Source organism: Pundamilia nyererei, unplaced genomic scaffold, assembly GCF_000239375.1.
Source record: "Pundamilia nyererei isolate P.nyererei 1_Seehausen unplaced genomic scaffold, PunNye1.0 scaffold00280, whole genome shotgun sequence".
Taxonomy (NCBI): Eukaryota; Metazoa; Chordata; class Actinopteri; order Cichliformes; family Cichlidae; genus Pundamilia; species Pundamilia nyererei.
Window position 1 is genome coordinate 552,380 of NW_005187681.1, and position 10,971 is coordinate 563,350.

The 10,971-nt window shown below is 41.1% G+C and overlaps 1 protein-coding gene across 1 annotated transcript in view; it reads left to right on the forward strand.

Moving 5' to 3' along the window:
• Positions 1-7,713, forward strand: part of rbfox3a (RNA binding fox-1 homolog 3a) — a 454,518-nt gene extending 446,805 nt beyond the window's left edge. Inside the window, exon 14 of the mRNA XM_005750610.2 lies at positions 2,959-7,713. Coding sequence (XP_005750667.1) covers positions 2,959-2,961 — 3 coding nt within the window. The 3' untranslated portion in view covers positions 2,962-7,713. The remainder of the gene's footprint in view (positions 1-2,958) is intronic.
• Positions 7,714-10,971: the final 3,258 nt, after the last annotated feature.

The window sequence follows — 10,971 nt, forward strand, 5'->3', positions numbered from 1 at the left end:
GTTTGTTTGTTTGTTTGTTTGTTTGTTTGTTTGTTTGTTTGTTTGTTTGTTTGTTTGTTTGTTTGTTTGTTTGTTTGTTTGTTTGTTTGTTTGTTCTGTATGATGTATTCTTGGTCTGCTGTGGTTTATTCTAAACTTTTATATTTGATTGCCTTTTTTCCCTCATAAGATATTTTTGTGATACATACAAGCAGTAATCAATAAACATCCCCCTGAAATTACAGAGGTTCTGTTAACATCACAACATATTCCAGTAAAACTCAAATCACTATTTCTTCCAAGCTTAAAGTTTCATTTTACTCCTAAATGAAATATTACAACATAAGGTTCATTTTATTTAAATATTATTTATATTCTGTCATTTATGTTCATTGTGACCAGTCAAAAGCTTCAAGTGTTACAGATGAACACAAACAAAACAGAAAACTAGATTCTGTGATCTGTTCCAACCAAATAAAATAAATATTTACAAACAGTGAAATCTCCAGAGAATATACTGAATCATTTCTTTTGTATGAAACAGAAACCTTCTGTATATATCCTCAGTACAAATTTCAAAGACCAAAACAAGACTGACGCTCCAAGGCAATCAATCATTATCTTTACAAAGTGCTCTCCTGTTTCAGGGAGAGATCGTAACACGAGTCTTTAATCAGACATTTCCGACTGTGCATACTTTGTCTTTACGACAAACTAGGCTGTCGCATTTGTGGCATCACTCTGTCTCAGAGACAGTGTCTGACATTTTGCAGCAAATCACAAGAACAGTCGCCTCAAGGTGCTTTAGAGAGAAAACCACCAAATTAAATGGCATAAAGAACACAAAAGTATGAATCCATCCTGCCTTTAGTCAGTGGTTCCAGCAGGTGGTAGCGTTTAATGATGTGGAGAATATTCTAAGCTAGCCAAGAACGCAGAGTGATGAGGAAGTGCTGACCCAGCACCGTGATAACCTGAGCTGCTGCTGAACCGCAGTCAGGCTGCAGCTTCCACTTCTACCTGTTCATGTTGCTACAGTAGAATCACCGTGACAACCGTTATGAAGTCTCTTTGTGCTGGTTTTCATCTTTGCTTTGTGCTCATACACGCTCAGAGAAAGATCACGTGTGAGGTCATCGGGATGGCTTGTGTTGGTGTGTGTGACTGTAGCCTTCAGGTTTATATTGTTCAGTGGTAACTATGTGACAGTGTTCAGATCATCTAACAGAGTAACTGGAATTATGGCACGACGGGACCACAGAGACATCTTTATTTTTACATTGGTCACACCACCACAGCAACCCTGTCAACCCTGCTTCCCCGTGATTTAACCCCGCGGGCGTGATCTGCAGATGCCGCGCAGGTGCAGCCACACGGCACCACAGACCACGCCCCACCACACATGCCCATCGCCCGACTGAGGTTGGGGAGCCATCCGGCCGAACCTACTCCCCCCCCCCCGGCCTCCAACCTGATGACAGGGCAGTGTCTCTTGCGTAGGCCGCCCAAGTCTCCAGCGGTGATGGCAACGCTGGTCCGGAGGCCGGGCACGCCCGGTACCTGGCAAACCGGCACGACCGTGTAGGCACAGCCGTGAGCACTCGTCTGCCGCCTCCGGCTGCTGAAGTGCCTCACTCGGCTCCTCCACCACCGTCGTGACACCCCTGTAGGGGTGGCGCCCAGGCCCAGAGCAGCGCCGCCAGATGCCCAATCCTTTTCAGGTGGCGCTCGGTCTGGTCCCGCAGCTCTTCCTGCTGGCGACGCACCTCCGCCACCTGCTCCCACTGGATAGCCGCCGTGTCAGCCATGATCTGGGACAGCTCCTCCCTTCTCTGGCTCTGTTGTGGGCCCGTCGTGCCGCATCCTAGGGTTCGGCGCCAGTGTGGTGGAATTATGGCACAACGGGACCACAGATCCGTGTTTTGAGCCATCTTTATTTTTACACTGGTCACACCACCACAACGACCCTGCTTCCCCGTGATTTAATACCGCGGGCGTGATCTGCAGACGCCGTGCAGGTGCGTCCGCACGGCACCGCCTACCACGCTCCACCACAGTAACATGAAAGTAACGAATGTCTTTATCCTGGGGAATTACTTTTAAGACAAGTGTTCTGTGTAATATGTGCATTCACTTTTTTAACGTCACCAATCACAACAAAGCGGGGAACACCTCCAACATGCACGAATGTTCAATCACACTGCATGTAGTTAATGTGCATGGATGTAATGTCTTTGATATGCTGCTGAGAGGTGATGGTGACCCTCAAACTGGAGCCAATGAGAATTGATAAGTGATATTGATAATGAATAATCACTAAACTCTTATCAGTTCCCATCCGTGTTCATTGTTGCTCTGCTTCTCTAAAAGGAGCTGCAGCCTGCAGAATTCCTTGGACCCTTCTTTCCAACACAACCTCGTGTCATGTTCAGCAACGCTGTCATTCAAGTTCTTCTTAACATTTTCTGTTTTCATTTATCTCACTAACACTGATAACTTTGTGAACCCTGGACAACCTCTGCAACTTTCTCCTGGAAAGCCAGGACACTGTGTAAAAACATGGTGAATATAAGAAATAACCACGTTCTTAGTAAGCTGTGGACTTACCAACTGTTCTAAGGAACAGCCAGTAACATTACTCTACACTTCATTACAGTAAAGCAGCTTCAGGTGACAGTTATAAATCACAGAGAATAATTTAATTCTCAACAAAAAGCACAAAATAAAAAATATGAGCCGTACAAAAGCTGTTAGTGACTGTTGAAAGTTCAAATATTAGGTTGAACTGCTGCTGCTGTTGTAACTGTGCTTTTATAAGCTTGCAGGAAAGAAATCCTCCAGCATATTTTCTTCTCAGTGGCTGGATACTACAGTAGATCATGCTCATGATGCGTACAGTAGAGTGTAAAAGCCAGTGAAGATGTGCAGCTTATTTACACTGACTTGCTTATTTTCTGTGCTCTTGCCCTCTTCTTTTAGTAAATAAACGAAACAGTGAGTACAGATGGACACCTGCTAAAAAAAAAGAGAGAAGATCACCGTGGACACAGAAGGACACTAACAGAGATCAACTAAAAGAAAAAAATGGCCTTCTGTCAAGAATTAAGGGGATGGACAAAGGGCCTGCTTTGTAAGGCCGGACCTGGACCGCTGAGTCTGTAGCCTGGGAGCAGAGAGGAGCCGACCAGCTCCAACTCCTGAAAAACAAGCCTTGCTGAGTGTTAGAGACCAAATAGGAAGGTCACGATAAAACATTTTTATTTTTGTAAACTTTTTTAAGTTTATGGTTTCTGAAAAGATCAAACATCACTCTGTGTATATACATATTATATACCATATGTGTGTATTATGTAAGTATGTTTAAAAAAAGAAACTGTGTGCAGTTCAAAGAGGAGATGAGGAGACGCCAGTTCCCCGTGACTTTTGAAGGTCAGCCACCATGCCCCACATGCCTTCTGCTGGGTGTGTGTTAAGGTGTGTGGGGCAACTGGTCCAGCAGGCCTGTCACTACATAATGAGATTACAGCTTTTTGAACCTGTCTTCCACTAATAACGTCTGTATCGGTCAGAAAATCTGCCTTTTAAATCCAAAAATACACACAGATAAGAAAAAGGGTTAGGGTTTCCTCTACAAGCTCGACTCAAGTTCCAGCGAGGTGGGACATTAATGACAGGCTGCCTGATGTCACCACAGTCTGGTGGTTTTACTGTGCCGTGGAGTAAAAACTGCTCTTGTGCATTGTGTTGGCACAGGCAGGGTAGGGCTGGGAACAGAGAGTGGGTAAAAAATGAAAAGTGGAAATGATGATGTGCTTCAACACAGCCTTCAGCTTCCACCACTCAAAAGGACTAAGAGAGGGGTTAAAGTGAAAAGTCACACAGTGACAGCAAGTCTGTGTAAACTCTTCTGTTTCTATGGATTCCTGCTGACATCCTTCTGTATTTACGCATTGTACTAAAAACACAGCCATGGTGCAGAGTCAGCTGTTGTCATCTACTATTGTTGTAGTCATTGTACTGGCAGTAAGAAGAAAGTATTTATATATAAATATAGTCATTTGTGATCTCCACCTCCTGGACATACGTTTGATTTTTCAGCTTTGACGCAGGACGTGGTGTAAGTGTGATGATGTGTCGTTCTTTCATGTTTCTCTTTTGTTCAGCTACTGAATGTAACTTAAACTTTTTAGGCAGATGGTGTTTTTTATGTGCTTCAAAAGAACAAACAGTATTCTGTATATTTATTACACGTGTAAATGATATAGTAACATGTTTCTGATAATATGCTGGACCTCCTCCTCACGATCACGTCATGTCCCAAAGGTGAACAGACATGTCCTGCTGAAACGTGAAGTACTACAGAGAGTTTTAGTTGTTTGGTTTGTCTTTGTGTAGCTGAGTCGTAGTGTCATCGTGGTGCTGAGGGTAATGCTGTGGTGAGGAACAGGACAACAAAGAAACACGAGACCAGTCTGAGGTGGGGAAACTTTTAGCAGTGCGTCCTGTTGGAAATGGAGACGCTCTGCTGCAGGACGCTCACATGCACTTGTTTGATTTGTGGGTCGTAGCATGTTTTACCACATTTATGGATATGACGACACTGAAACCTTTACATCTTTATTTTAATTCAGAGGAGGATTTGAGTCTCACTGCACTCTTACTTTAATGCATAGCACTTGGTAATGTAGGTAACATGGTCTATAAGACTAAGTGATCCCATGGACAGTACTCATTTACATCAGTTAATAAAGTGATGGAGGTGGAAACAACTGAAAGGCCACAGTAATCGAACTCGGTGTGACAGAACGAAGGCAACCCAAGCTCATGCTGAGTGTGAACGAATGGCTCTTTGTCTTTTGTCCTTTTTGGACCAATTCTGTCTTTTTAAGCTGATCACTCGCTGGCCTTGGAGTGCCTTTAGTGCTGTGACTCCGTTCTTATGACCGTGGTGATATCATGTCTCCATCATGTTGATGACTGTCCCGGAGACCCAGATTTTACTTCCTCTCCTGTTTTTCTGGTGTTTCAGTGAGGCAGATGTTTGTGTGACAGGATGCACTGTTACACTGTTAGTGCTGCATTTCTTTCTCCTTCACGCAGTGAAAGACTGGTTGTCCGTACTGTTCTCTACATGAATGTCTAAAAACTCTTTCAAAGACTAAATGAGCATCTGTGAATGTGTCTACAGACAGATTTTTTAACGATGCCTCTACCACACCCTCAGCGTGCCACTGCTGAGTTGTTCATCTGGGAAAAAGCTTCTGCAGTGGGATCAGGCAGCTGGACATGAACTGGGACTTAACAAAAAATATTCTAACGATGTCAATCTTAGCAGAGATCAGGTTTCCTCCGATCGCTGCTGTGTTATTCTAATTGTAATTTATTTTTGTTCTTTTTTTCCTTGTTGTTCTTTCTCTTGGCTTGTTTACATGTACTGTATATGATGTTCATCTGTTGCTGGTTGGAGAGATTATCTAAAGGTCTGAAGTAGCTTTTAACTCTAGCTGTGGTATTCCCCTGTGGCATGGCCTTTTACCCTGGTCCTTCCCTTCCCCAATCAGAAAATGTGATGTTTGCATTAAGTACACGTACTCAGCAACGAGATATAAAAATCCTCGGGCTTCCTACCAAAACTACTCCCATTTGTTTCTATTGTGTATACCTCAGATACGAGCCCTAAAGCAGCTATTACTCTTAAAGCTCCTGGCAACCAGACCTCATTTACCTCCTCTCCCCCTCTTCCACACTTGAGCCCAACATCCACCCATAAGCCAAAACCACACCTACCTCCCCCGTTAACCCACTGACCTCCACCCTAAAGTCACAGAATACTTGCTGCAAAGACACGTTCTGACAGGTTTAAACTGAAGGACACTACATAAGCCCCGATCCTGCATACAGTTGGTCTGTGGGTGTTTCACCAGTACTGGGATTTGACAACATTTTATTTAGATATCTCATTTTTATCTCCCTACAAGGAGTTATCAAATCTTATAGACAGATAGAACTTTATCAATCCCCCGGGTAGGTTCCTCCAGGAAATTCAGTCATCATCATTATTATTATTATGAATATTATTATTGAGAGTTGTCTTTTAAATACCTCAGTGAGGTTAAGTTATATTGTGATTCATCTCTGTCCTTAATTACTTTAACGCCCACATTATCCAAATAATAATAAAAGATGTCTCTTATTTGTTTCACACAACATCAGGCTCAGTGAGCACAAATCCAAGAACTATGCACAAAACAAAAGCTGGAAGATATTTTAGAGTACGTACATGTATATAACTTAACCCATGCAAGTGAAAACGTGAAGTCCTTACTGGAGTCCTTTGAGCAGCCCACTAACTTAGCCTGGAGTGTTGTTGTAAATGTATAGAAATTATACTGTGATCTGCAATATTTACTCTTTACATAACCTTTACAGTATTTCCAACAAGTGTTCTTTCTTGAGTAGGCTACCAAACTGTTTCCAATTCAGAAAACACATGAACAACAATTTAAAGTTGTCATTAGCAGCAGAACCAACTGTTAATTGGAATAACAATGTTATTGCTATAGAAGATCGATATTATTGGCATTTAGATTTGTTACCCATATGCCTCACTTTAACTATGCACTTCTTTCTAAATCTGTTTATGAAATAATTTGGGACAATGGAAGCCAGATCTAGGGCACCTGCTAAAATGGCACAGGAGATAACGGTAGATTCTCAGCCTCGAGTCTCTGCTGTCACTGTCTTCTCTACACCATTTCTTCCATTTTATTAAAAAACAACATCAAATAAAACATAATAAAGAATTTCTAACTGCTCTCGAGTGGATAAGCTCGTGATTTTTCCCCAGTGTTCTCCTCTGCTCGCCAAACACACAAACCCCTCATAATTGTTACATGTGTGCATGAAACAATACTCAAACTAATCATTTCAAAAATGTTGCTGATTTCACCTGTCAGTAAAAAAAGGGGTGTTTTACAGTACGGCAGAAAACTGAAAACGATTTGGCCTTGACGGTTGGTTTTCAGTCAGGATAAATGCAGACGCTAGTTCATTTCTAGTATGTCTGAAGTTTTATTCAAAATAATATAAATTTCAAACGTATGCACACACGTCAGAAATGCAAACAAAAGACTGTCCTGAATGAATTTGTATCCGGTGATATGATCTGTTTCTCTTCAGCAGTTTTGACTTAAATGATCTGGTTGCCTTTGAACGTTTTTCACTCCTGAATGCCAACAGCCTCCCGGTCCTATGCAGATCCCAAAGCACAAAGGTTTGACTGGTGACTATGGAGTAAAATTTGAAGAAAAAAAGACCTAACTTACATGTTTGCATTTTTTTAGTCTGCTTTTATTTATGTGTTTGAGGCTCCAGTGTTTTCTTCTACTCTTTATGTATCAGTTATTCTTTATGTCAAGAGCAAAAACCTGTATTAATGTGTACAAAGAGACTTTTAATGTGAGACTGAACCTGTGCAAGTGACACTGTAGAAGTACACGTCTGTCTGTGTACTTCTACAGTGTGTGTGTGTGTGTGTGTGTGTGTGTGTGTGTGTGTGTGTGTGTGTGTGTGTGTGTGTGTGTGTGTGTTGGATGGTATTTCTTTAACTGGTTGATTTATGTGTGCTTTTAATGTGCTTCAAAGAAACAATACTATTTATTATAATATTCGTACATTATTATCACAGTTATTATTACAGTTATTACTAACATGATTATTAATAAACATTTCTTTCCCCTGAAACTCTTCCATTGATTGACTTGGTTTGGGTCAGCAGCATTAGTTGTGTTACAGCAAGCCTGCAGTTGGTGACTGAATATTATGAGTTCAGTTCAGTTCAGCTACCTAACATACATAGGTCAAATTAAATGGTAAAATAAATATGAATATGTACTCACAAGCCACTTAGACATACCTGTTCAACTGATCATTAACAAAATATCTAATCAGCCGATCACATGGAAGCAACTCAGTGCATTTAGGCATGCTGACACGGTTGTAAGAACCTGCCTACCTCGTAATTAAACTTAAGAATATGGAGGAAATGGGATTTAAGTGGTGCAACAGTTTCTAGAGGTCAGAGGAGAATGGTGAGATGGCTTCGAGCTGCTAGGAAAGCAACAGTAACTCAAATAACACTCATTACAACCAAAGTATGCAGAAGAGCATCTCCACAGGCACAACATGTCACACCATGAAGCAGATGGGATACAGCAGCAGAAGAGCACGTCAGGTGCCAATCAGAAGAATGGGAAACTGAAGCAACAGTTTCTCTTTGGGTGCCCAAAACTGTACAATAGAAGAAACAGGTTACAAATTTGGCACAAAGAACACAAAAGCACAAAGTGAGCATTGTTTGACCGCCACAGTCTGCTTGACCCTGTCCATCCTTTTCACTTCACTTTGATTTCCCTGTCAGGACTCTTGCTGCAGCATTTTGGATCAGCTGAAGGCTTTTCAGTGAGTTTTTTGGACATCCTGATAATAATGAATTACAGTCGTCCAGCCTGGAAGTAATAAATGCATGAACTAGTTTTTCAGCGTCACTCTGAGACAGGATATTTCTAACTTTAGAGATGTTGCACAAATGGAAGAAAGCAGTCTTACATATTTGTTTAATATGTGCATTGAAGGACATGTCCTGGTCAAAAATGACTCCAAGGTTCCTCACAGCGTTACTGGAGGCCAAGGTAATGCCATCCAGAGTAAGAATCTGCTTAGATACCATATTTCTAAGATTTTCAGGGCCGAGTACAATAACCTCAGTTTGATCTGAATTAAGAAGCAGAAAGTTAGCGGCCATCCAGGTCTTTATGTCTTTAAGACATTCCTGCCGTTTTCTATACCACTGCAGTGCAGTAGTATAGGAAAGACCAAGAAGCTGAGAATACCAGTGTGCTGTGTGAGAAACATGCAACCTGAGACAATAAGGAGACAGTAATTTAAATTTATATAGTTATACTCGTACTATGTTAGTGTATTATGATTGAGAAACATGGAGTTATGAAAGGAAAAGTATTCCTTTGTAACTGAGTTTAAAAGAGATGCTGTTGAAAGCGTCATGATGTCCATGTGAGGTTGAGCTGATGAAACATTCTGTTAATGTACAATAGCAAACAAACTGAATAAGAGATGAGGGAAAGTATATATTTATATAAGACTGAATACTCATATGTGATTAATGTAAGAAATCATATTAACATACAACACAGGAAAGAAGAAAATGTAATGATATTATTCTTTTTATTAATATTATCATATGTTTTAAATTTGTTTTAAATCATGTTGACGTCACAGAGAGAGCAAGGATGTGAACATTGGCTGATTGGATGTCAGCAATGATGATGATTGTATATCCCAATGAATGACCGCAGTCCAGAAAGAGACGGGAGTGAAAGAACGACAAGGTAAAAAGTTTTGTGCAAAAGAGATAAGTTGATCTTCAGAAGATTGGATCTAAGAAGTTAACGTTCAAAATATTTCAGCAGACGCCAGAGGCAGGGCTCTAGACTCACCTTTTGCCACAGTTGCACTGGTGCACCAGCACCAGTTAGGCACACACAATTTTTTCAACCTCAGTGAGTTTTGGTTGGAGAGAGATAAAACCTGCAGCATCAGAATCGAGCGCAAAAAAGACATAAACACAAAGCGCGGACCCGACGCATCAGAGTCAGCGAGCTGTCAGTGAGCTGTAAGCTTTCAGCCCCGACGGCGTGTCCGTGTACACTGTAAAATCTAATTAGTTAGTTCAAAGAACTCAAAAAAATTAAGTAAAGCTTACTTAAGATGACTGTTAGGACAACTTATTCATTGCAAGTCTGCAGTATTAAGAATAACTGGATATTTCTGACTGTACAATACTAATTGTTTACCTACTGACAAACATTTCAAGTTCAACTAAATGAAAAAACAATATGTGGTAACCTGAATATGATTAAAAATAATTAACAACACTTTTTGTAATGATGTTAAAATGAGCCCAACTTTTATTTTCAAACACAACAAAGTATAACAGCCAACATACTGGACACTGTTCTGCTGAACAACAAACAATTATATTTCCATCACTGTTATAATCTCACAATGAAACAAAGTCTCAGATGTAATTATTTGTTTAATTATTATTATTTAATTATTAATTTTTAGCTGTTTTTTACACTACATCAATTCGGTTTCAGTGGAAACTTTATAAACTGGATTAAGTTACCTTATAACAATCCCTGCCCTGCAGTTCTCACAAACGGGGTGCGGTCCTCCAACGTCCGGATACTGAAGGGAACCAGACAAGGCTGCCTCCTCTCCCCTTTGCTCTTTGCCCTAGCCATAGAACCATTGGCAGAGGCAGTACGAGTTCAGGCGGACATACATGGTCTATCTGTAGGACAAAGACAGCATAAGATTATTCTGTATGCTGATGATGTACTTGTTGTGTTGACTCAGCCGGAGACATCAATCCCCTCTCTGGTTGAAACTATTAATAAGTTTAGTGAAATCTCAGGCTATAAAATTAATTTCAATAACTCAGAAGCAATGCTATTGAGCAGTCTGAAACAAAAACCACGGGCCCCTTCTCCATTTCCCTTCACTTGGTCCCCACAGGGCTTTACGTATCTGGGGATTAGGGTCACTCCAGCCTTTGAACAGATGTATAAAAGTAACTTTACCCCCCTATTTGAGCAGGTCAAATTAGATCTAGAGAGATGGAAGTCCTTACCGTTATCCTGGCTCGGTCGTATCGCTCTTCTGAAAATGAACATTCTACCCAGGCTACTTTACCCAATACAGATGGTTCCGACCCTTTTTCCACATAAAGCTATCCAAACTCTAATTGGCTGGTTCAGCTCCTTTGTTTGGGCAGGGAGGAAACCTCGTCTTAAAATATCCACGTTATGTCTTCCATCCTCAAAAGGGGGCCTTGATTTCCCAGATATAAGGAGCCCCCATATGCGTATAGCTGCCGATTGGGTACAACAGCCTTCTCCTGTCTGGTTG